The following is a 27,644-nucleotide window of genomic DNA, read 5'->3' as shown; positions in this document are numbered from 1 at the left end:
CAAACAGTAAAAAGCCCAGGAAAACCCCATGATAAAAATGTTTTTAACCTTATCATAACTCATATCTTGTTAGACATTATTAGAGGGCTGCATTTGTTTACTGCTCTTAAAGAAGAGCATGACACAAATGTCTCTGGTTGGTGTGAAGAACTGAGTTTGGAGTTGTTGCTCTATTTCCTTCTAGTTGAGAGGCTCCAATTACAGCAACATACAATAACCATGTCTGAAAACTGGGATATTCATAAGTGGCATCTGATGCACCTGAAGTAACTATTTCCACCACCAAAGGAAGGCAGGATTTATCTCAGTAGTTGCAAACAATTCATAATCATTATTTCAATAATCCTCATTAATCATGTTTTCAGGTGCATCCATGCAAGTTAATTGTATTCAGAAACTGCTAGAAGGAAAATGGAGAAACTTGCCTGGAAGCAAGTCTCCTTAGCTTTTCCTCCATACCTAATGATTTAGGTGAAGAAAATTGATGGGACTGTAAATGAGGAGCTGATAGTTTTGCAAAGCATCAGTCTTAATAAGTGAATAACCAATAATCTAAAGTGACTGATAAACTGAGCTTTAATGGTAACTGCATTTAATTTGGAATACTGATATTCATTCTATAAAGGGCAAATGTAGTAGTTCATTAACATTTAAGTACCATTGTAATTTCTCCTCATTTTCTAGCAGTAGTTGAAAATCAGCAGACAGCTACTCTATTGCTTATCAGCAAGCCCTCACAAGCTCTTAAAGACACTCAATGAATTTTAATTAATTCTTAACAGGGAAATTCTGCTATTTTGCAAGTTGTTTGACATTGCTTTCTAACATGTGGTCTAGTTGCATATGTTTTTTCACTTGGCTCCAATTAGACCACATTTGTGCAGAAAAGGAAAGCCAAGCAGAATTCAGGGGGAAAAGGTTTCCAATTCTATTTCTCTTAAACGTGGTTATTGCTAGATGCTGACTGAAGCAAAAACACATGTCAACACAGGATAAACTTTTTGAGCCCTAGTAACTTCTAAACAAATATTAACATAAGTCTGAATGCTAGGTGCATTTTAATCCTATCAAAATTATTTGGTTTTCACAAAACTGGGCATGTGTTAACACAGAGTCACTTTGATTTCCATCGGAGTCATTCAAACTGGACTCTGATTGCAGCTGGGCATTTTCCCTTGTTAACTTCTCTTGGAAGCTTGTCAATGGCAATAGGATCTTCTTTTGGAAAACTCAAAAACTTTTTTCCTTTTTTTTTTCCCCTTAATTTTCTATCTGTTTAAAGTCATGATGGGCAGGCAGATGGGGTGTGATTCCCTAATGTGTAAAGTCACACGAATTCCAAACTAGTCTAGGGAGTGTCAACTTGCAGTGGTGTGAGGGATGATGCCTTTGCCAGCTCTTCTCAGGCCACCCACTCCCTGACCCTGGGGAACAACTGCAGCAGGGCATCCCCCTGTCCCCAGTGTTTCTTCACTCCTGTTTCTAAAAACCTCATCTAGCCAAGGAAAAATGATGTTTTTTCCCACCAAGGACTGTTTTAATGCCTCAAATGATTTGAAAATGTAAATCACTGTATCTGCTAAGTATGCATTTCTGATTTTAGCACAGGATCAGTAATGGGGAATTCACCTCATTGATTTGCAATTTAAACAGTTTCCATGCTGCACCCTCTAGGCACTTTCTCAATCTCCACCTCCTGTACTGAACCCCAGAAATTAATTGAACTGGGGTGGTTCGATAAAGTTTTTAATTAATCAGAAAGAACTTGAGAAGGAAACACTGATTATGTAACTGCCAAAGATTTAAACTTGCTATACGCTGTGAGTGTGCAGCATACATTGATCAATATTATGCTGTTTATTACCCTGTATGCACAGCAAATGCAGCCAATAAATGTGAATTACATAGCTGCATATTTCAGAATGTTTGTTCTCTTCCAGGAACAGCTCTAAGACTTTAGGTAAAATAGAAGACTAAAATATAGTATAAGAGGACTTACTGAAAAAAATCAGTAAAGATTTGAGTAAAGTTGCATAGTGCCTTGCATCTTTTACAGAACTTAGAAGGATTCCAACACAATCATCATAAACACAACTGACATGCTCCAATGCTGAACCACTACAGGAGTTCAGTATCTGGCAAAGGGGGAGGTGGATTTTGATAAGCAGTGCTGGCAGTGGAGCTACCACATGGCTATAAATTCCCAGAGCACTGGAACAGGCGGGCAGACGAGCGCGCTCACCAGAAGGTCTGTTTCGCCGCCTGGATGACGCTTGCCGTCATTTCCACGTCAATGTAGTCGTAGTGCAGAGCACCAGGGTCTGTTGAAGACCCCGTTTCTGCCAGCAGAATTCCTATCCATCTGCCCATGTCTTCTGAGGAGGAGGCCTGTGAGGAGAGGGCAAGAACGTAGGTCAGGTCTTTGCTATGCCACTGGGCTGAGCATTACTGCAAAATGCGCATTCCTCTTGGTTGACAAATTGCTACCACATGGTATGAAAGGCTCTGGTTTTATTCTGCTGAACTCTTAAAAACCCCAGGATTTTATATTAAATCTGCTTTGCTAGAAGGAGGGCACTTTACCTAAGCTATGTGCTCATCAGTTATGATGTAATACAAAGTGGGCAATCCACTAAAAAGACGAAAAATAATCATTTAAGGCCAGTGGATTTAGATTCAAGTAATGCTTATTTTAGACTTCAGAATATTGAAAGCTTTAACATAATTATTTTCTTATGTTAGGCTGGGGGATTTTTGGATAGCATGACTCCTGAGAAGAAAGTGTTACTGTTAAACAGAAACAAGAGGAAGAGGGAACAAAATAGAGAAGAGATTTTAATGTTACTTTTTGAAAAATTTTGCTACATTTGTCTAAGTGATGGTATGCATCTTCCTGGTAACACAAGTAAAAGCATTAATACTATTAAAATAATTGAATTTTTTTCATATTTTGCTTCAAGTCACCAATTCAGAAGTTAAACAGTAGCAAAACAAATATTGGATATAAATAGTGTGGGAAAGGCAACAAATTGTCATTAACGAATATAGTGGTTTCTAAATTTCTCCTTTTTACATATTTCATTGCTTTTCACAGTTCCTTGAGCTGTCTTCTATTTTCAAATTCTCTGAACTACTGTCATATAGCAGGCCTGGTTGCAAGGACAGGAGACTTGATGTGTAGTCAGAAACCCAAAGCAGTCAAAGTGCCTGTCCTGCCACTGAAAGTAGAAGGTTGCCTCCTGCTCATTATACTTCGCTTTAAGTGTCTTGTCATTTCAGGTTTTAAAAGATGATGAATAAAGCCCCCATAGAAAGCCTGGGTCACCTAACACAGACAAAGGTGTGTGCACATGAGGACAGCCAAGAGACACACCAGGCTGCTGGCACACTGCATTTTCTGAAATGCATAATTGTATTAATACAGACCCAGACTGAGCAAAAGGAGATCCCACAAATAGCAGACAAATGAAAGTCAGGAGTTTTAGAGCTCTTATCAACAGTGATCCATTATTTAATTATTGCTAAGTTATTTACTCAAAGTAATTATATCCCTGATACAAAAGTGTGCCTAGAGAAGGAGAAGGCATATTCTAGCACAAGGTCAAGGGGAGGTCAGTGCAGAGAAAAGTATTTTACTGAGAAGATTTCTGAACTACATTTAATCTCAGTTCTTTATTTGTCTACAACTTTTACTACTTCTTTCCTCCTTCCAACATTTGTTGTTCAGCTCTGCAATAATATTATTCCAAAGATTTTTTTTTGAATGGACAGACACGGGTTGTATGAAAGTGCTCCTGTAATTCACCTTGTGGGAGGGAGTTGCTAAAAGTCACAGCCATTGTACCTCAAGCACAGCGACCTCCTGCCCGTTCCGGAGCAGCCGGAAGGTCAGGGGATGCTTCGAATCCAGCCCCAGGATGACTTCACAGCCACGGAGTGGGATGGAAACAATGTGTGTCTTTAGATCTGTCCTGTCCTTGTGGAAAATGAGTTTATTGTCCTTCACTCTGCACCAGCGCTCGCGCCAGCGGTTATTAGAGAGCACGTTGAGATATCCTGCAATAAAATGAAATGTGAGATATTTTACTCCTCACTTTTTCTGAAAAGGAAGAAAAGAATAAACTCACTTCTCAGTGTAATGCTAGCCTTTAAATAACTTGTTCCTCTTCTAATAGAAAGACCAGATGGATTTTAGGAAGACAAGTAAATGACCCTGCCCCACTTCTTTTAGTGAAAACTTTCACTCTGCCCATAACCAAGAAAAAGCACATAAATATGTGATCCAGCTCATGTGCAAATGGCTGTTCGGTGTCAGTCCCTGCAGCAGCTGCATGTGTAGGAGCACACAGGTTCCCAGGACTTCAGTAAGATGGGAGAGGGACACTGATGAAAACAGTTACATACACAGCCGATGTGCTCACTCTGCCTCTCTGTGGGTAATGACTTTGGTAACTGTGGCTGACCAACTTTTTCTGGGAAAATCCCAGCTCATATTATGTCAGTATGTATTGAGCTACCTTGTGTAACATCCAAAAGCAGTATTTAAATGACCTAGGAAGTGTTGATGCTCTATGTTCTAATTACATTTAGAAAGAAGAATGCACATCTGGTTTGCAGCACTTGCAAACCAGAACTTAAAAGGCTGTTACCTTTGCAAATAGAAATAAAATTCATATTGATTTAAAATTCAGGAAGTAATTATGATACAGTATCCTTACATATTAAAATGTCATTAAAAATTTTATTTTAAAACCACCCACTTTTCTTACCATGCTCTATATCAATATAGTGTCTAGGCATATAATATCATTAAACAGGCAGAGTTTTCTGGTTTTCCTTCTCTGTGCCACAGCAACAATCATTCCAGACTCAAACATTACAGTAAAAGCAATGCCCTTTTCTCCTGCCTTAGTACAGTTTGGAAATTAAAAAAAAAACAACAAAAAAACCCAAACAAACAAACAAAAAAAAACCCCCAAAAAACCCCAAAACTTTTCCAAACAGGAGGGAAATAAATAATATCTTGCAAAAGCCAGAAGTGAGGTTAAAAAGTTGTCTTCTATCTCAGACATGATTTTCATTTAATCCTGTTGGAGAGCTCTCTCTTTGGTTTTCATTAAAACTATGACTTATTATTCATTTTTCTAGGTTTTCCTTCCAACATTATGGTTCCAATGTCAAAGTGTGATCCAACAGGATATAGCAGATCAGAATTGTGCACATCTTGGAAGGTGCTATAAAAAATGAGGATGTGCTTAATCCTCTGGTTTTGGCTCCTTGTGATAATCACACTCAGCTTTCCTCCCTCCTCCTGTAACAAAACCCTGTATCACTGTGCATTGCATTACAATCCCTAGAAATAAAAAAAACCATCCTGTGCAAGCCAGATATGGCTTGTTTTGGAGTGAGAATCCTTTTTTTTCAGACAGTTTTTCCCCTCTGCTCCCAGTGCACCTCTCAGAAAAGCTCTCGCAAAACTTCCTGCTTCAGAGTTGAACTATGCAGGACCCCACTTTTCCACCCCACATCTCTGCTTAGACCTTCAATAGCTGACATGACCAAAATGCCTCGAGTGTGTTTCCCTTTGGGGCATTAGCACTTCAGCTTAGTGCAGGCAGTCCAGGAGCAGTGGTGTTGTAGGCAAGAGCTTTGCCATGACCGCAAGTGCAGGTGGGTTTTAGTTTCCACACTAGCTGGGTGATACCTGCAGCCTTGCTGCGATTTTCCCTTTCTCCATGGGAGGTAGAGCCTTCTAAAGTCCAAAATCCATCAACTGTGGAGCAGCCTCCCAGAGGGCACTGAACTGAGCCAAACTGCTGGTGGTGAGAAACTCCATCTAGCCAAGACTTCCTGCAATGACCAAAGCCTAGACATTTATATATTTTCCTTTAAAATCTGCAAGTGGTGTTGAGTAGAGCCAAATGCAGGCACATAGCAATGGCTGAATCTGTATTTATGTCCATATCCAAGCTAATGATAGAAATATGAGCAATCAGATTGTGCAGCAGTGGTTAACTTCTCACATAATGCAGAATAATCAAGAGAGTATGAGAGCCCGGAAGTTTGAGCCCTTATGGAGGCCAGATGCCTTGGACAATGCATCTGGCTGGATGGACACAGCTTTCCCCAGATGATCTTTTGGTCAATAAATCACATCTGTACTTAGCTGATGTACAGACACATATACATGCACTTACTTAATCAAAGTTTGCCTATATGAATGAAGCCCAAAGTGCAGCGTGAAAGCCACCTGTAACCAATGAAGTTCTCTCTGGTGGTCCATGGACCTGCTTCCATCACCTTGGGCAGGCATCTGACACACTTCATACTCCAATGAGTTCTGCCAACTGCTCCCTAATCACAGACTTCTGGGTTTCCCTAAGTTTTTTCTAGTCAATTAAAGGGTAAAATCCAAACTCAGAATGCAACTGCTTCAAAGCTTTCGAAGAAAATTTGTCTTTTGAAGGGATTGGGTGAAGGGTGAGTTCAATCTCATTCATGTATAGGTGTAACCTAATACTGGAGCACCAAAAGATAAACTGGGGAATGTAAGTACACAGCACTGTTTTAAAATAGCAGAGCTGTGAGGACATCAGCTAAGTGCATTGCACAACATCTTAAATTGTGAGCAAATCTTAACAGCTACAATACAAAACACAAGTATTTTCTACATGCCTTTTTATACCCTTCCTTGTGCACTACAGCTGTCATATGGAATGGTCAAAATTAAGAGTTAAAATAGCTTACTAGAAATTTGTTACTTCATTTTGTCCAATATGTACCACTTTAGGAACCCATAATTAAACTCAAATCATTTTGGTTGAGGCCAGTTGACTGCTGTCTGCTGTTCCATAAAACCTTAACCACAATCTACTATAAAAGACCTGATCACTTTCCAAAAACCTTCTACTTTGTAGCCTCAATTTATTTCATAGTTCAGCCTATATTCATTTTATAACCATCTTTTTGAGAAGAGCACTTGTTTCTTTATGCCTCTTGTTCACATTTCTCTTCCTCCTCACTCCTGCAAAGAGCAGTGATACCTGAGCCTGTGTTACCACTTTACATAAAAAGTCAAATTATTTTAGTCTCTTTGCAAATGACAAACTCTTGATTACTTCTCTTGCAGTCTGCGTGAATCGTTCCAATGCTGGGGAAGAATTATTGCAGTAAAAGCAATTTTAGAGAGAATGCTATAAAATTTTAATAGCAACGTGCATTTAAGACTCAAGGAGAAAAACCACTTACCACATGTTGGAACATCTTCTTCAGCTGATGAGGTCTGTTCATCTGTTGATGGCTTTTTCTTTCCTAAACCAATGATCTTTGTTATTTTTTTCCCTGTTACTTTAGTCACAGTGCCCTTGGCTTCCGTTTTTGAACTTTTTTTCCTCTTCACTATTAAGAAAGCAGAAGTGTGTATTTAGTAGTGTGTGTACACCAACCAATAGAGAGAACCTGAATAAAAGCAGAAGTTCAGACAAAAATATCCTATGCGAGACATAAGGAACGGCAAAGACAAACAATTGCATAAAAGTTGCAGATTTCAATGAGACAAATACTATATTCCCTAATAACCTCTGTGTTATAAAACTCATGGCATTCTGAAGGATAATGCAAAAAAAAAATCAATCTTCCAACTTTATTTAATCTAATCAAGCTTCAAGTCTCTTTCCACAGCAGTCATCATCTAATTTAGGAGTACGACTGATGTACCTGTATATAAATTTAGCTCATATACACAGCAATAAAAATCCAGTCAGACATTTCTTCATTGTTTTCTTCAATGTTCTTAAACATTTTTCTCAAAATACTTCAATAATTGAGTACACAAAAAAGACAGAATATGCTTGCTTAGCAAAATCACTTCTGTGTACAATTAGGTTAAGAGATCTTACCACAATGGACATTTTAAAAGACAAGACTTATGAATTAACTGATAAGAAATTAGTGGGATCAGTATGAATATTAAATAGCTATAAATTTTTGTGACCATTGGAAAGAAAAAAACTCTTCTGAAAAGAGGTATTTTGCTAACATCAGTTTATGCTTCCACTAACTTCATTTGATGCTAGGAATATTACCACTCTGAGAGCTGAAGCAGGTTCAGCTGCTGAATGCAATATGGCAAGGACTATGAATATGGTGGTTTTTTGTTTTTTTTTTTAAAGAAGAGTTTCTAAGACTAAACAGATTCAGAAAAAAACCCAAGCTTTTATTTGCAAAAAACAGAACAAATGAAATAAACTTTAAAAACTGCATTCACTGGTCTAAACTGGATTCTGGCAACAGAGCAAAAGTCTCTGCTTACTGACAGGGTAGCAAAAATTCCATCAACTTGCCCTGATATGTGATTTTAATGAGCAATTAATTTTAAATAGTTACTAATTGAGCTGCTCTATATTTATCCCCAACATATCAATTCCTTTTGCAACAGGGAACACTTAGTGGTTATGGACTTGCACAAACTGAGGGAAAATTTGGACAAAATGTTCACATGAGAAATGACTGTACGAACTGATGAGCTGGGAAGAACGCACAGCAAATAGAGAAGCAGTTTGGGACTCACCATGGGATAATTTATCATTTAGTTTAATTGTTAGCAATCATGGAACATTATTTAGAAATTGTATCTGTAGCCAAGACTGTACAAATCTGCCAGTGCCAAGGGGGAAAGGCAGCTCTGCAAGTGCTGCCCCCCAGCCAGCTCCAACATCCAGGTCTCATTAACTTTTTCAAGGGAAGGGTGCTCACAACTTACACTGTGCTCTCTAAACATGCACGAGGCTCCCTTGTTGGAGGGAGGAAGGCCACCCATCCCACCCTCATGAACCCCTGCCTGGGGGGCACACACCTGCCCTCAGACAGGTTTCCATCCCACACAGCAGCAGCCAAAGGCTGACTGTGGCTATGGAGGGGCCGATGAAAAGCACTGAAAAAAGCCAGAGACAGAAAATCTCATTTCTCTGAGACAGAAGCCAAAAGGAATCATTCCCACAAGCATGAACAGACAGTGGAATAAGGCCATTCTAGTGCTTGTTTTCCCGTCCTGTCTTCCCTTTACATTGCTGATTTTTTTTTCCCTGCAGAACTGAGAGGCAGCAGAAATAAGGCCTTCATGACTTAATCTTTTTGACTCTAAAGAATATACTAATTGCCCAATTGCCAGTGATTTTTTTCACAAAAGCCTTTTATTCTCATTTCCTTCCCCACAGCAAAGCAAGCAGCTGGTTTAGAGCAGAGCAGAGGCTGGTGGTTGGTGCCAGCTGGAGATGATCATTCACTGAAACCTCCCTTCCCATGTGCTCCCTGAAACACTTCCTATCCCTTTTAAAAAGGCATAGCATAACTTCATCAGGCACACTTCTGTCTTCTTGCAGACATTAATGCTCATAATTTCTCCTACTATGTATTGAAAGTCAATTTTCAAAAGACACTGGTATTTTAAATGACCCTCTCCTTGAGGCATCTAAGCTGGGCTGCTTTTCCAGCTGCATCATCACACCTTCTGCAGGTACCTGGGCCACCAAGTATTTCTGGACATCGTGACCAAGACAGGTTTTGGGTCACAGATGATTCTCCATAGGTTTGAGAGTTTTATGAAAGTGTAATAGATCTCAAAATGTGAAAAAAAAAAAAAAAAGTACTATGACTTTCAGGAAACCACAAACCCCAACGTTGTCCCATACTGTTCAGAGATCTGTATGGCCAGGAAATGCTGGAAAATGACCCAGGCAGGAAATAAGGGACAAGATCAAAAGGTGAGACAGCACTGGCACCAAGGCCAGTATTGACACTGTGCTCACTGCAGCTCACATTACCATTCACTTAACAGCAGCAGGAAAATGCTTTATTAAACAGCAAGTTAAGGAAGCCACAGAATTTCTTCTTTGTGGAGGAGGGAAGGGGATGGGGAAGAGAGCATAAGTGTATTAGAAATAACTTGGCCAGAACTCCCTCTGCGTTTGGGATTTATCTTTGTTAGAATTTAAGGACTACAGAAAATGCGCAGCTCCAAAGTAGCATATGCAGAATTATACACATGTACTCAAAAACTCACTGATATTGCATGACTATAATTTTTTTATATAAACAATCATATGTAATATGATAGTTTATATATGGTGTCTGTGCACACATACACCTATATAAAAATATATACATATAAAAGTATGCATGGTTCTCTCCTTCTAATATTTAATGAGAGCTTTTTTGCTTAGAAGCTTTACACCACTAGTTATATTGTCACTATACAGTTACTAAAAAACCTGTTGTTTGCCTATAGTGGTCGCCCAAGCTCTGAAAACCTGTACTTTTGAACAAAGAAAAGGCCAAATCAAAATTTCTATATTCTGTTTCCTAATACTAATTACATAGATTTTACCTGCACAATAGCATCAAAATGCTTTCTGTTGTTGCCAAAATCGAAGGAATCCTTCTTGCCATAGTTCAGCTTTCAAGTTAAACTGAATCCTAATAAAACCATTCAAAAACTTTACTTTTTTGGAAAGAAAAGATCAAGGTATTTCCCTTTCTCTCAGCACCCATTACTTACACCAGACATACCTTGTTCTTTACCATTGCACACAGTAGTGATGCCATTTTCCACAGCACCTTCCCCATCTGAGCTTGGCCTCTCAAATGACAGCTTCTGCAGGGGCAAAGAGATCAGCTGACACACAATGTTTGCACCTTCATAAAATCAAATGTCACAAGTCCCTTCAAAAACAGACTTACTATGAAATAAAATAGACTTTCAAACTTTCATTCCTTTGGAAGAGAATTAGGAGATAGTAAAAACATCAGTTTTAGAGGCTTTAGAAAATCACAAAAACAATAAAATAGTATCTATTTGAAAATGTATTAAAATCAGTGAAATATTCATAATTTTTCTAGACTCTAAATCTTGCAATAAAGAATTACATGTATCAGATATGAGTAGGGTATAAGCCATATCTTTAAAAATGCTTCCTACATGCATTTGCACTTACAACTTATCAGAAAATAGTGTATTCCTACAAGGTTCTCCAGTACTTTCAATATGTGCAATAAAGGCTTTTAAAAATAAATTTTAAAAATAAATTTTAGCACCATTTTAGCACTATTATTCTGTAATGGTTATGCATGAGGTCTGGGTTGAAGTAGATAGAGCTTATGACAGCCCAGTTTTGATGACCACATTACCCAGAAGTGGTGAAGCCACGAAGCAGATGTGCAGATTATCATAAAAAAGAATGGATGACCAGATAACTTACACCTTCTCATGGCATGCATTTTAGAAAAAACCCCCTATTTTTCAACGCTTTAAGTCGCTTTGTCAATACTGTGCAGGTGTGTGCAAACATGCAAACACAACAGCTTCTGCCTGTGAAACCAGGGCTGTCCTGGAACAGTTCCCAGGAGAGTCCCCAAAAGACAACAATGCCACAGGCAGTGATGCACTACCACCACAGGGGTGGCACTTGCCATTAGGAACTGGATGAGGAAGCCTCTGTCAGTGGGATTTTTAAACAGGGGCAGGAGAGGTTTGCTCATATGGATGCCTTAATGGAGCACGGGCTTAAACTGGTGCTGGTAATGCACCAATCATTCATTGAAAAGCTGCTCACTTCTCTAATTCCTGCTCTCACATCCTGCTGAGTCAAGGCAGTGGAGTAGCCAAGTACCACGTGTGAGTAGCCAAGTTTCTCTACTGAGACACAAATGCTTGGAAGAGTCTGCCAAAACAGTGACCTCAGCATGCCCAGGGAGCTCTTCAAGGACTCAATTCCCCAAAATAAGAGACTTTCCCTTAAAACCCTGGTATAATCTTCATCTATCCTTCCTCAAGAGTGACACCCCTGCTTGCTGTTTGCATTTGTTGGAGACCATCTCTGCATGTCAGCACATGTACCAGAGCCATTAATCTGCACCCTGCTGTGGCTGAGGAGAAGCTGGACCCAAGCCAGCCTACTGGTTGTTAATGGCCAAGCAAACTGACATGGCAGAAACCTCAACTCTGCAGGATGTGTGCACATGTCCAAACAGACCAACACAACACAGGCACTGTGTGCCTGAAGCAGCAACACAAGGCAGCAAGGATTTACATCCAGGTCCTACCAGTGTCTCTTTGAGTAATCATAAGGAATTTTGCATTCATAATTTTGGTAACTTTACCTTTTCCAGCTCCGCTTTGTGTACTGGAGAACTAGACAATGGCCCATCAGAGTCTACAGCTCCTGTACAGTTGCTGCACACATCTTTTATAACCTTGGGAGACAAGGCAGAACTTATTATTATTCGTAATATTACATAAAATACATAAAATACAAATCAGAGAGATTAGAAATTATATACAGATGTGAAAGGAGACGGGAAGGAGACTCACACAGACATTTATTAGGCTGGCAGGTGTTAGGCAGGCTGACACTACAACATCTCCATGCTCCCTCCCTAAGTGCTTTCATATATGACCTGAAGGAGACATGAAGTCTGGAGGTGGAAGGTTTCAGTTTCTAAGCAGACTAAGCTCCAAGGCTCTCCTAAGTGAAGGAACCAGTAGCACTGCTGATTTCCATGAGCTAATTTTGCAATATGAACTCAGCTGACACCAACAAACTAATTTCAATACAATGATGAGAAAATGGGATCCCAGGTACCTCAAGCCAACAGACAAGAGTTTTGTATAATACACTACAAAGATGCTCTTTCTTTGCTATCAGAGAACTAAAGAAGTGCTGGTTAGCTTAGAGTTAATATTGCACAGTGGTATTTTGGGGCATTTTTCTATTATAATTGCACATTAACTCAAGAGTTAAAGGTCAAAGTAATTGTAAATATGTTAGTAGCAAGTAGAAGTGGCACTTTCTGTTCTAAAAAGTTAAAGAAAATCTTGAACTGGGAATTTGATGATATTTTGATGGAATGTGAAGAACTTAAAAACCTGAAATTAAATAAATGTAAAAATACACAGTGAGTAAAGATGTTTGATGATTCCCCATGGCTATAGCTAAGGGTTTTATCTCTTGTGAGGTTACCACCAGCCCATTATCATCCTGAAACTGCTTGTGCTGATGAGAACAGGCTCTCCATCCAAGCTCATGCTGAGTCTCAAACTGAACAATTTTGATGTGGAAACTACTAAAAAGCAAAGGATGGCACCAGTCCTTTCCCAGCACTTAAGCTCCCTTTAAGGTGAAGCTAAAACAAATCAAATGTTCATGGGCTTACAAAGACCCTTATGCTACTCAGGAGCACATCATAAATTACAGCATTATACACCATAATGAAAGGAAGAGCACCAGTGCCATTTTACAGAGGAAGAACCCAGGAACAAAAGAATGACACACTCACTCAATGACACACACAAAAAAAAAAAAAACTAAGCAAGGCTGGGAGATGGACCTACACTTTTATTTCTGAGCTAGAATCTCAAAACACTCAGCATCCTCTCCTGACTGTCTGACCTACCCTATATTTTGCTCCAGAAACAACACCAGCATTTCATGGCACTTGGTGTCCTTTGTAAACAAAATGTAGATGTATCTGTAGCAGAGCATCTCAGAGTTAAGAAAAGCCCTGAACTCCCCAAAATCATTAAGATTTTTCATATGTCTTTTTTTTTTTTTAAATCACTGGTCCTCAGTAGGGTGTAAACATACTGCCGTTTTCTTCCTAGGGGAATGTGACTGTACAGTTTCTGGGAACATGAATTTCTGTCTCCTGCATGACCCTGATTCAATGGCTTATGTTTTCAGCATCTGCTCACACCACACAGTTAGTTAATTTTGGCAAAGGCAGATTGTAATGGGAGTTACAGACAGAACAGAGGGAAATGATTTGGCAGCACTAACTCAATAGTATGTGCTAAGTCATGCACTCAAGTAAATCCGGTTCTTATCATACCCCACATATTTAAGGAGAAGCTGAAGTGCTTAATTGGGTTGTAATTAAATTTTGATTTAAAAAATGACACATTGTCAAAAGGGAGTTGGTGGCAAGATCTAAAGTAAATGCATATTCAAGGGTCCAACACTTCATTTGGGCTCAAAAGGTTCACTGGCAAAGACTTGCTCATCACCTTCTTTGTGCACTGTAATTGTGTTCAACGCACAGCACAAAACTCATTCTCCTCCACCTCACCAGGATGAAATGTCTTTAATATATAATAGGTGCCTGGATGCACTCTCTATAATTAGGTTTGCAGACAGCAGCCATTAAAAATCTGTTTTTCACAGGCATCTAGCTTTAGCTCAAAATTTTAAGGATAAAACATTCCACCAGTATTGCCAACTTGCATAATTTCAATCACAAGACTTATAAGTTCTTGTCAGTTTTTTCTACGTTCCATCTTCTGGAGCCATATGAAAACAAAAGATTACTATTTTCATTAAAAAGTAATTGTGAGTGAGAGTGAGGAATGGAGTTCAGCAAACTTTCATCCACTGCAATGAAATGCCTAAAAATATGAATAAATGTATCTCATTAGCTCCAAAAACAGAAAGCGGAAAAAAAGGAATCCCCAAAAGTGTTATTTTTAATAAAATGGCATCATGTGGAAGGGTGCACTGAGAATACCTTGTAATGGCAAGTAGTCCATTAATAGCTTAAGTTTTCTCACACATCAGGGAAAGGAAATAACCCCCTTTTTCTCACCACAAATGCCTTTGTACATTACACGTGTACACACACAGTATGATCTGCCAGGAAAATCTAACTGGGACCATAAAAAGACTATCTGTTCAAACATTTAAAATATATGAGAAAGTGTAATCAGAAAACTGAAGACTCTGTATTTCTTTGGATAGCCTCAAAACTGAATGCATTTAAAATAAACTTTTGTTATTCCACAGCAAGAATCCTAAGTACCACAATTACCATTACAATGTTACGATTAGCAGACTTCAGAGCCACCACTTTCAAATGCAGACCTGGAAAAAGCTTCTGCAACCTGAACTGTATTATTATTCCTTATTTATAGAATTATAGAATCATTTAGTTGGAAAAGACCCCTAAGACTGAGTCCAACTGTTAACTCAGCAGTGCCAAATGCAGCACTAAACCATGTCCCTAAGTGCCACATCTACACAGAATGTTAAATATCTCCAGGGACTGACTCCACCACTTTGCTTGCCAGCCTGTTCCTTTCAGTGAAGAAATTTTTCCTAATATCTTATCTAAAGCTCCTCTGGTGAGACCTGCGATTGTTTTCTCTTTTCCTGTCACATGCTACCTGGGAGAAGAGACTGATCCTCACCTGGCCACAGCCTCCTTTCAGGGAGCTGCAGAGAACACAGAGGTCCCCCCGTGAACCTCCTTTTCTCCAGGTTAAACAGCCCTAGCTCCCTTAGCTGCTCCTCATCAGACTTGGGCTTTAGACCTTGAATCCCCAGGTGGACCAGGATATAAATCAGAGTACAGCATTGACTGCAGTGACATAAGGCACAGAGGAGAAATATTTGTAGGTAGGAAGCTGGAAAGATACCCTGCCCTGAGCGATGGGTGAAGTCAGTGGAATTTCTGCCACATGGTGTGTCTGGAGTATTTCTTTCTTTAAAACTATCTTACTACAGAAGCACTAATATTTACTATTTAAAAGTTCATACCTGCATATACCTACAAATTTCTATAATTCTTGTATCTTATTTAAAAGACCCACCAGGACTGGAGGCAAAATACTTGCCCAACATTTATACTACATGTGAAGTCAGAAAAAGTAAATTAGATTCTTCTGGCTACTTTAAAGTTCCAAGTTCCAGATAAAAAGCACTGGCTCTGTAGTAAAGCCAGAAAGCCAGCTGCTTGCCAGCCAGTCCCTGCCACACAGAAACCAAATTCTGAGTAGAAGTACATCTGTAGGTAGTTCCTTATGGCTGATCTCTTTGGGACCTGTTAAGGAATAAGACTCAAAGTTGTCCTGTGTTCTAGGAGCTTGCAGACCTCTCTCCTGGTGGACACCATGGATGAGCTCAAGCTACAGCCTTCCTACCACAGGCGTGTGATTACAGCATTTTGTATCATCTTGCGTTCTCGTGGAACTCCCATGAGAAGCTCACACTTTTAATATGATCGAGTTCAAGACAGAAAGCTCACAGCCTGACTGCACATTTGCTTTACTTTATGTAATCAGGCCAGAAATCCAGCCAGCCAGCCACCCACTTGTCCCCCTCTGCCCACATGTTTTGCAAATACTGGAATTGCTAGGAATGGGATGGGCTGTATCCCTTGGCTCTGCCACTTAATTCTGGAAATAGGAATATGGCAAAGCTTAAGTACAACACAGCACAGGGAAAAGGGCTTGGCTCCAGATGTAAGTCAGTATTTCCCATTCCTGAAACACTCCTTTTTCACTGCTGGAAGAGTACTGACTTTCTGGGACTCTGTCATTTTGGCATGACTAAATCCTCATTTTCTCCTTCTTGTGGACTGTTTCATATGTTAGTGTCAATACCCTCCTCCTTAGGAGAGCAGCAAAACTCCTGTTAGTGTTTTGCAGAGAAGAAACGCCCCAAGGAGTTTACCTAGAGGAAAATCTTAGGCAGGAAAGGCAGAAATTATTTCCATCACAGCCTACGCTCTAAGTCTCAAAAAGCAACCCCCTTTACCTTCTGTACTGGAAAGCATTATTTATCCCTTAGCCTGGAAAGATTAATCTTACTGTCATTTGTCTGAGCAAAGTGAGGATGAGATTCTGGCAGACTAGCAGTTGTTGTGATGCACTATATAGGTATTTAGATGTTCTGCACTGGGTGAACTTTTCCCATGGTACCCCCTGGTAAGGTGGTTTGTCCCTTGAAGCCCCTCCCTTCGCCCCTCCCCACTGGTGTCCCCTTGGCTGTGGCCTTCCGTCCCCGCCTCCCATTCCGCGGGTTAAATGTCCCTTGAGTTTGGAGTTCTCTCTCTTCACCTGGAAGCCCTATGATGCAGATGTCCCCTTCCAGCTAATAAACAGGACATCAGAACCACGTGGAGAAAGAGCGCTTCTCGTCCTTTACTTCGTCCATGTAGGATCCGTGCAGGCTTAAATCCCAAGCTAGCCGGGGGGATTTACAGCCCGAAACCCACGGGTTCCTTCAAGCAGTCAGTAAGCCTGTCCTTAGTGCCTGTGCATCCCCTTAGGAACACTTTACTGACTTACTCAACCAAGACAAGCCCTGTATCATTTCTCCTGCATTATTGCCATGAAGTCCATTGCCACATATGGCTGCTGGATCAGGCAGAGCCCAGGGAGGAGGCACTCCCCAGAGGCTGGGGAGGGTGGCAGGAGGCACTGCTGCTCCAAGGGCAGAGGTGCCCTGTGCCGGGGGGAGCTGCATCCCCAGCCTGGGTGCTGCAGAGATGCACATGGCACTTTAGGCCGTGAGTCTGAGCTAGGTGTGATTTAAATGATTTTCCATCCAAAGCTGTGAGTAGGAGAGAGGAGGAATACTATCTAGTGGTGGAAGTCCCAGCCCTCCTGGGTTCTGCTCCGACTGCAACAGCTCACATTTGTGATTTTAGCCAGGAAACCCAAAAAAAATTATCACCGAGAAAACAAGTAAATAGGATGTTTGTGGTTCTGTATTCATGGGTGGTTTGGTTGGGTTTTTTAATTTACATATACATCTGGTTCCTTTAAATAATGTTTTGTTTTCCATGGTGCTGGTCACACACACACACACACACACACACACACAGAGGCTCTGGCTCACAGCCAAGCTGGGATCCTCTGGCTCTGCCCACATGCAGAGTCTTGCAGACTGGTCAAAACTCCCATGTACAGTTTAGTCTGTTCCTTCTGCAGGTGAGGCCCTAAATAGCTCTAATGCAAACTCACTGACCTTGCTGTGACTTGAACGGAGGTATTTTAAACGACCTGTTTGAGACAACAGGGGTGAAATTCCTCGGAGGTTTCATTTAGTTTGCACAGCCTTTGCTGCTGGTGATGATGGGCAGTGGAGAAAGAACCTGTTCCCCACTGCCCTGGGTCACAGTACATTCTTTAAGTTTGTTACAAATTAACAAATGCCACATGGAAATCACAAGTACCAAGTATATATCCCCAAAACCACTTTTTTTAGTCAGTTTTAGGGCTTGACCATTCAGCACTTGATTCTACTCAGCTACAAAATGGAGATAATAACCTCTTTGGGGAGCATTACATAAGCCAAGAAAGAAAAGCCTGAAGTGTTGGAGATCTCTAGCTAGAAATTCCCATAGAAAGCAAAAGCAGCCACACAATGTTTACAGTTACAAGCTCAATTTCATGCTGATATAAACTGGCTAAAGAACAGCTCTATCAGTAGTTTACTCTTCAGTAAAACCGTTCACATAAAGACTGGAGGCCAGAAGTTACTTGACTACCTTCACTAAACTCAGGACAGTGAAAAAAAAAAGAGATGTTTTCACAGACTTTCAAAAGAGACAACATACAGTTAATCAGACAGAAAAACTGGGTAGGTCAACCAGCTAAACAGCCCTAAAAGGAATGTTGCAGAGCCTTTGGATGACTGGATACAGTCCCAACCATGATTTTATTCTCTCTTCAGGGCAAAATATCCTCCTTATTATGACAAGTTTAGAACTGGCTGAGCATTGTCGAAATGATACATGAAGCAATGTCTCCTTATGGCTGGAAGATTCACTGCTCAATTACAGACCCTCAGCTGGAGAGATTGCTGCACAGTGGCAGAGCACCATAAAATGAAGAGAAGTTAACTAAGGGTGCCTAATGTTAGGGAAAAATGAAAATCAAGACCAGTACTCCAGAATGATAGATTACATCTCATGCATGATAAATCAGAAATACATTTTTCCAGGAGGAATGTTACGAGGAAGAGGCAGTCTTGGGACCAGTCACTGTGACCATTTTCCCCTTCTACCAGTCTTCTACAAAAAGTTACCTCAAATTAATTTTTTTGGCATCCATGGATTTCTAATATTGAGTGCAGTTTTCTGTGGCCTAGTCTGAGGGTTCTGCACACAGAGCACATTCATCTGTACAAACGAAGCCACTGAACAAGCATCTTCTTGTAAGGTCATGGTCTTACTAGTCCTTTTATTTTTAATGCAGCATTTCCCAGGGATGCTGACCAATAAGTGTAGTTTTACCAGTCTGTTGGATGTGCTGAGACAAACAGGAAAATTTCAGACCTTACTTGACCACAAAAGGGTGCACAGATGCACACATACTCAAGCACGCATGGAAAAAGATCCATTTTGGGTCAGAGTGTGTAACTGCACACATTTTTTTCATGTACATTTTTGTGGGAGCATTTTAGGACTCAAGTCTGGAAAATTCCACCACTTTTTTTGCCCACCATATTACTGAGATGATCTCAGCTCTAGCCTGAATTTATACTAGCTTTGCTCCTTCTTCTGAAATCTTGACAGGCTCTTTGATGACATCAACTATCTGTTTTCATCAAGCATTTGTTAGCTGGTAAATCTGAAACTCCCTTTGTGGTTTCCAGTCTAGACTTCAATTTGCACTATGTTTATCAGTTGGGGCTTTTTTGGTGTCATCTTTGGAAAAAAAAAAGGTCTAAAGTATTCTACATTGATGTAGAATTTGTCTTCCAATAGATATTTTTTAATTATTTACTTAATAAACATATTCTGTACAGACTACATACATGAATAGTAAAAAAAAAAATTGGTTTAGCTTTCAAGGGACAATCTGGCCTCCAAAAAAATTTTGAGCTTTTTAGGTTCAAGTGCAAAGCTTTAATGTGACACTAAACATTTGAATTCATGAGAGCCCATTGCTCCTGGGTGATAATCTGCCTCAAATGGCACACACTGGTGCAGTATCTTTGACCAACAAGGCATCTTATGCTCTAAACATGTGGTTGCAGAGTCCTTTCTCATTCTCAGTCTCTGGATCTGTCCATTTTATTAACTACAAAAATCACATGTAAGGGACAGAGCACTGGGAAGGACCCTGGCCCTCTGACTGACAGACGGGGAAAGCAAAAATCTCTCAAGAAGCAGTGACCTCTTTTGTCGTGTAAGAATGTCCTACACAAAGCCACACATGATTTTCAGAAGCTGATTTTGACTAAGGCTTGAATGATCCGAACATAATTGCTTATATAATAATAAAAAAATCCTTAAATTTTGGTGTATTTTAAAAAATACAGAAAGCAATGCTTGTGTTATTTCTCCAAAGGCCGTACTTCTTTTGGAAAAGACTGGAGCTGTTGCAAGAGCTGCAGAGATCATTTCTGGTTAGCTGTGGGAAAGGCAATTTGTACTGCAGAAGCAAAGGGCTGAAGCAGCACTGAGTACTTGGAAGCTGAGTACAGTAACAGTGCCATGTACTTGAAAGATTTCACGAATAGAGAGCTTTGCAGCATGAAGGAGCTAAATAAAGTGCTGTCAGACTGTCTCCAAATGCTTTGCAGACACACAGAATACACAACTGTGTGAACATGCAACTGCACAAAATCCCTCTTTTTCTTCTCATTTTGAAGCAGCAGGAATGCATCTGGGATATGGAAAAAACTAGTACTGCTCTGCCTGTCTGTGTGGGGATGCTTTATATACAATTTAAAAAAAAAAAAACCAACGATTTTTATGAAAGAACGTCTGATAGATGCCAGTGAATTCAGCATTACTAAACCCGAATTTAGAACAACGCAGGAAACAAGGGTGCAGTTTCTATGATCTAATTACAGCGGAATTCCCTCGGAAGGGAACATGACTTATGAACTTCTCTTCATTCCAATCAGGGGTTCTGAACTGCTAGCTGAACTAGTGGGACACTTGCATGACTTTAAAACTTAGAACAAGACCCTGATGTTAGAAGAAGCCTAACAAATACATGGCTGGGATTAGTTGCCATTAAAATGACAATAGAGCATTTTCTAAGCTAAAATACAGAGTCAAAACCAAACACACATAAACCACAAACCCCCAAAAGGTATCTTCAAATATTGCAAAATAGGAAATTACAGATTAATTTTCCATTTAGTACATTAGCCCACAGCAGAATTTATACCGCTTAAGCTGCATTTTATGTCTCCCTCTTCTGCAGAAAAACTGTCTGCCATCAGGAAATTCCTATGTGTTTAATTCAATTGTATTTGGGGAAATACAATTTATTCTTAGAAAAATAAGTACCATATAAGGTTGGATCAGAGCACAGCATGGAGAATGCCTGATGAGTCTGATGCCTTCAGACTTACACATGTATTTAAAAGGCTGGATTTCAAGGTCTTAAAACAGTTGCTACTGCAACTGCAGTGATAGTTTCCCACACTACTTCACTGACCTCCACCTTTGAGACTGGCAAAGTCCAACATAAATACAAGTAATCTGGTTAGGATCTGTAACTGCAGCCCTTGCCTTGGGATTTTCCATGTCTGCAGACACTGAACAGAGAGGAATGGAAGATGACAAAATCCCATTTCTCCCAAGTCTGCATTCGCAGGACAAACCATAACAGATGATATACTGCTAAACCAGAACTAGGAAACTTGAATGGCCTTCAGAAGCTGAAGGATTTTTCTCCATTCAGAGCAATTCAAACAGGTATCTCCTCAGAGAATCTTCTTTTTAAAAAAGTGACCCTTGCCAAAAATATGCTGCCTCCACTTGAGGGAATTTGAACCCTCCACTCACCACGACTGTGCCCTAACCACCAAATCTTTCTGGAAAATGAACTGGAGAAGAAGATGCGAGGGAATTTGCCACCTCTCCTCTCTGTGCCAGATTACTGTGTTACTAGTAGTGAAAACCATCACAGCAGCAGCACTGGGTTAACCCTGAAGAATTGCTTTGAGGCCTGAATTAAAAGTCTGTATTTCTGCAGTCCCAAATTAGATGAGATTTAAGTGTCTGGATTTGTCTAGAAGTTGTTGTCTGTTTCTCAGTTTGTAACAGCAACTGAGCAATGTGAACATTTTGTGGGTAGAAAAACTCCTGGTCAGAAATCCCCCCTTACCTTTAGCCACTGTTCTGCCTGCTCTTTGCTCTGCACTGCCAGAACCAGGGCATCTGCTCCTTGGTGAGAGATTTTCAGCTCATGCTTCTTCTTTTTGCTGTCTTTGGGAATATAGGTGATACTGCAGTCATTCAGGAACAGCTCCATCTGGGGCTGCTGGTCCTTGGAGCTTTTGTAACACTAAATAAACATAAGGGAAGTTCCAGAGTTAGATATTCTCTTTCTGAACCTTGGGGAAAAACCCTTATTACAAAGAAATGCTATATTTCTAATTCAGAAAATTTTGAATATTGCGTTTTACAAATCCTTTTACCACATACCACAGAGTTCAGCCAGAGCAAACTCATCCATTCTGTAAAGCAAAATTACTTCCAGACTGACAATAATAGATGTCTTTTACTGCAGGACAGGTACAACATATGGAGAGTATTAAGGGTCTCTGCATTATCCTTATGACTCAACCTTGACCTTGACCAGGTAGGAAGAGGGTGATTTAGGATATCTGTTCACATGAAGCCGCAGAATAAACTTGTAACTTAACAACTTTAAAGCCCAGATGTTTACCTTGCCCTCCAGTGACACACCAGCATATGAAGGCCCATCTACATCAGTGCCTACACACTGCAATTGCAAAGACACTGGCACATGCCTTACTCATCTGCTCTTTTACTTGAGATAAGTTAAAAAAAACTTCATGAAAAGTGGATAAAACCACACTTTTTCAGTTAATACAGGCTAATAGTCCCTGCACAAATTTCCATGTTACTTCATTTTGTAAGCTCCTGGCTACAGTGATGTACGTACATTTCTTCCCTCATCAGTAAAGGCTGTCAGTGAGCAGCCACTTCCTGCTGGGTCACTGGTGACCTGCTCTCTGTTGGAACTGGTGATCTGAAGACAGAGGGCTCCCTCTTTACATCACTTGTCCTACAGACCCAGTCTCCGTTCCCACCTTCCAACCCATCAGTGCAGCTGAGGCTCCCAAAGACTGCAAACAGTGTTCAGCTCTCCATACAGACACACAGTTATTTCATATACTTATGTAAACTGGGCTTTCCCTCATACAAATAAGCACTAAGGCTAAAAAGTCACCTGATAATAAAGGGGTCTGACAATGAATAAGACTAACCAGTATCTGCATACAAAGAATAGCTGAGCATTTATGTGAATAGAGAAAAGCACATGAACTTCTGCATGTCTGCAGCAGGATTCATGCCAGGATGCAATTGTCTGGAAGACAACTGACAAAAGTATGTTATAAACACTACAAGTTAGGCTGAGCAAATACAGCCAATTCTAAACCAGACTCTGCAGATCACTGACAAGCCTTCAGTCTCCAAAGCCCATTACAAAGTTTCTCCAATTTGGTCAAAGATTTTTAATTTGCAACGTATAAAAAATACTAGGTTTTCAAGCCATGAAATCTAGAAGATATACAACATTATTCACTTTAAGAACCATTAAACAGCTTGTAATTCCTTTTATATTAATCTAAATATTTTACTTAAAACTATACATTACTAAAACTGAAGTATGTATATATTAAAAGACTTTAAGTGAAAAATGAGTCCCTAACAGACTTTAAGTGAAAAGTAATTCCCTACTAAAAGTTATTTCTAATGTCTAATTCTAATTAAAATATTTTTGTTTTATGATGACAGCTGCATTTATGACACAAGCAATTACTAATCCCTAAGAACACATATTTGTTTTACTTGCATATCTCATAAGTTAACTGTCCAAGTCCTCCTTTAAACAATAAACCAATCTTGTGTAACTTGGTCGTTAGACTCCTATTGTGACTTTTATTTTCTTAATCCCCATTATAGAATTACTGAAAGATGTGCCCTATAAAGAAAAAAAAAAGCTTTTCGGACCACACATGTAGGTAAAGGAAATGAAAATATAAAAAATAACATATTTTTAAATGGAACAATACATGTAATTGTAGAACAAATGCTGTATGACTTCAGGGAAAAATCTGTTTATCCATCTCTTTCTTTCCTTTCTTCAAGCTGTTATCAGATGGTCCTGAAATCTGATATGATATTGATGTATGGTGATAAAAATGTGCATTAAGGATAATGGCATTATAAGAATATAATAAAAGCTGAATCAGAATTAACTGTTTTTTCAACAGTTAAATACAGGAGGGTACAAAAATTAAAGCTACTGGAAACCAGCAAATTCATCCCAACTGCATTTTCAGAAATTTCTTCCCTCCATGTCACATCCTGCTGTTTGCTATACTGCCATAAGCACAAATGTAGTTGGAAAGTGAACACACCTAAACTACACTGTACCACTGTAGAATAGAGAGGTTCTCCAGAAAATGTTCTATGACCTGTTAATCAGTTTTTAACATTTGGGATACTGCTGTAATTGTTATGTAATGAAGCACATTGTCTGGAAGCACCCCATGAGAAGGCAGGAGCACTGAGGACCCCAACTTATTGATTAATATAAGCTTGATTAACACATTAATTAATATAGTAATATTAGTTTGCTCCTAATGACACACAGTAAATGCTTCCCTCAATTAAGGTCTCTTTTCAGAAAACAAAAATACATCTGTGAGCGGGTAATTAATGGAATCTTTCACTGGTGCCTCCAATCAGAAAGAAGCATAACAGATTTGCTTAAGGAATAAATACATCCACTTGTTTCTGTCCCTTTTATAATGCAGCTGTGCATCGTGTGAATACTGCATCATAATTGCTGCAGAACAGATGGCAAAGGTTTAGTTTAAAGTGTGTACATTACCACAGCATATGCTGCCAAGTGAATTCTCAGTCCAACAAGGGACTTTTCTCTCCAGCAGTCTGATCCAACCGTTCACACACAGAGCTCCCTATGAGATTTTTGTCCGCAGGGAATGAAAGACTGGATTTACAGTTTCAGCAACTATTTTTTTCCAAATTAAATATTTTAGAAGATAATGGGCCAGATGTTCTTTCCAATATCAGGGAACTGCTGGGGTTCAAGCTTAAGTGAAATAAAAATCAAAGTTCTAAGTGGTGAAATGATACACTTATAATTTCAGTGCTTTTCTGCTTCTTGGGTAAATCACGACCGAACTCTTTGGTCAGGTTACTGCAGACTTGGCTACTGTTTGCAGAACATATTCCAAAAATCAGATTCCTGTAAAAATAAATACATCATCTAAAGGTACAAAGAAAATATAGCTAGCTAAAAAAAGAGAATTACCAGTAGTTTGTTTTCTTTGATAACACACAGTAGTTTGGTCCATTGCCCAAATCGTTTTTTTCTAAGAAGGAAGGCACAGATTTTGGCATCCTTCACCAGATCCATAGAGGCTTCCTCAGAAGGCCACTGATGTCTCATTTTCTTCCCCTTTCCATCCTCCTCCTCTTCATCGTAGGATTCATAAGAGCTGCTCATGGCATCTGAGTCATAATCTTTAATAAAAGTGTGAAAGTATTAGGTTAAAACACTTAGCCATGAAGCACACTGAAATAACTGAAAACCTCAAGAAGGTTCATTTTAAGTGAAAGCTTTTGCATTTTAAGTGAAAGCTTTTGAAAGTCAGCCATGAACAACTTACTGTTTCAGTGCTCAGTAATATCAATGCATTACGTTAATTAAATATAAGATACTTTGCCAAGACCCATACAGACACCTTGTGAATTTTAATGAAACAATAGGCTGGGAATACATAGCTAGAATTTTAGGTTTTTTCATTATCTTCAAAATACTATTTGACAGCTTCACTTTCTCTAATTCTTTCACAGAGAAGCATCTTCATCTTGCTTCAGTACATCACATGGAGAAACAAACACCCCATATGGCAAAGGTCATAAGAATACATTATGGGGCAGGATCTACCCACCATAACATTTCATATGATTCCCAAATACAGACAAGTACGTCATACACACTCTCCTCATCTACATGCAAGCACTTCTTTACAAACCAATTAGAGGGACTTGGTAAAGTTACAGATATTTCATTTTCATGACTATGTACTGCAATTTTCTTCAGTGCTGGTTTACTTTTACAGGTAAGACACATGGTATGTAAGTCTCCTTGCTATTAATGACATTACAAAAATATTCCATGGGAATGTTTACTTAAAATAATTATATCTATCCCAACAGATGCATTCTTGCACTTCCTTCTACTTCAAGCAGTTTTTTCTACTGTCTTCTCCATCTCAAATACTCCAAACAGCTAAGGTTATATCTTTGAATATACTTTGGTAGCTGATTTTAATTACCACACAACTGGATTTAGTGGACATTTTGCATGCGTGAAGATGTATTACTAATTGCACAACTGAATTTAAAAACAAATTCATGACCAGTGACGAGAGGAATTCTTTTAACACAATTGTTAAGATATGATACAGTTCAGAACATAAGAAAATATAACAAAAATCACTAACAGAGCTTTAAATGTCTGGATATATATATATATATACACACACACTTAAATTAAGGAATTATTAATGAACTATTAAGGCTGATATCTTAAATATCTTAAAGCGTTTAAATGGTTAAGTACAATAAGAAATCAGCTTCATGCTTTGTTTTATTTTTCCCTAGGTGATTTTTTAGCAGTGCTATTAATATTTGCACTATTAATATTTTTCTGCCTGAGCATAGCTCTTGTTTAACAACAAAACCCAAGTCAGAAGCTCACTGGGTTACAGGGTATAGCAGGACCACCCTGCAGCATTTCAAGGGAGGAAATGAAGAGAAGAGTGATTCTGCTGCTCTTCTAAGTCCATCTGTTCTTTCATTTGCTTTCCAGTACATGAAACTCCCTCTTATCTTGAATTTCTTAGGTTAATTAAAAGCTGCTAGATAACATCAGTTTGTGCAGTACACAGATGAATAGTATTTTAGTTTTAAGGTGACTCCTATGCATGTTTTAAGAACAGAGAGATAATTTTAAATAATTAAAATGGCTATAAAATAGGGGAAGATATGCTTTTAATCTTTGGACCATAGAAAATAATGATTAGAGATAAATCAGCCCTACACAAGTAATAAATTACTCCAGCCAATAAAAAAGCAGCAAAAAGATGGTGCATAAATGACCCTGTGTAAAGGTCACAGCAGACATTGCAGTGTTCCATCAGGGTGCTCTCAGCACAGCTCCACTGAAGTGCACAGGTCTTTGGGGAAGTATTTGGGTGTGAAAAAGAACATTTGGCTGCTGCAGAAGGACATTCTGGCAAACAGCAAAAGGCAGCCCTCTGCCTACTGCCCTGAATGTGTGGGCATAAAAGTACTGCCATGGGCTTCACACGTGGCTTGTGGGAGCTGCTGTGACCAATTCATCCCTTTCCACAATGTGTCATCAGAAATGCTGCAGATCACATCTTTCCAACAGTTCCTTTTTTTGTTTTTCCTTTTTATTTGTCTATTTTAGCAAGCAATTCAGTGCAATAGAGGCAAAGCAGGCAGATGTGCAGGTCAGCACCAGTTTCTGAGACCTCCACATTCACAGTGTGATCAATTTAGAGGGATTTACTCTGGGCAATATCTAACTCTGGACTCCTGGTCCAATGTCCCCACTGTCTGTGGTCCAAAGCAGTCAGGAAGGTTAATGCCTAATGTGGACCCTCTTTCTGCAAGAGCTGCTGAAACCTATTTATGTGCTCCTCACTTGAGAACCTACTTTAGTTTTCTGCAAAAGGAGCCTGGTTTGAGCACATCAAAACAGTCCTGCAAACCAATCCAATACACACTAAAACAGTCCTGCAAACCAATCC

General features: G+C 39.4%; 1 protein-coding gene across 3 annotated transcripts in view; it reads right to left on the bottom strand.

The window, feature by feature from the left end:
- AFAP1 (actin filament associated protein 1) overlaps nt 1–27,644 on the bottom strand; it is a 111,054-nt gene that overhangs the window by 15,897 nt on the left and 67,513 nt on the right. For all 3 annotated transcript variants that reach the window (XM_038134743.1, XM_038134745.1, XM_038134744.1), the window contains exons 5-11: nt 25,112–25,323; nt 21,905–22,084; nt 12,157–12,249; nt 10,567–10,651; nt 7,249–7,398; nt 3,845–4,056; nt 2,243–2,388 (exon numbers count right to left, since the gene is read on the bottom strand). In XM_038134743.1, the coding sequence (XP_037990671.1) occupies nt 2,243–2,388; nt 3,845–4,056; nt 7,249–7,398; nt 10,567–10,651; nt 12,157–12,249; nt 21,905–22,084; nt 25,112–25,323 (1,078 nt within the window). The remainder of the gene's footprint in view (nt 1–2,242; nt 2,389–3,844; nt 4,057–7,248; nt 7,399–10,566; nt 10,652–12,156; nt 12,250–21,904; nt 22,085–25,111; nt 25,324–27,644) is intronic.

The sequence above is a fragment of the Motacilla alba genome, chromosome 4 (assembly GCF_015832195.1).
Source record: "Motacilla alba alba isolate MOTALB_02 chromosome 4, Motacilla_alba_V1.0_pri, whole genome shotgun sequence".
Classification (NCBI taxonomy): Eukaryota; Metazoa; Chordata; class Aves; order Passeriformes; family Motacillidae; genus Motacilla; species Motacilla alba.
This window is presented reverse-complemented; position numbering and strand designations above follow the sequence as displayed.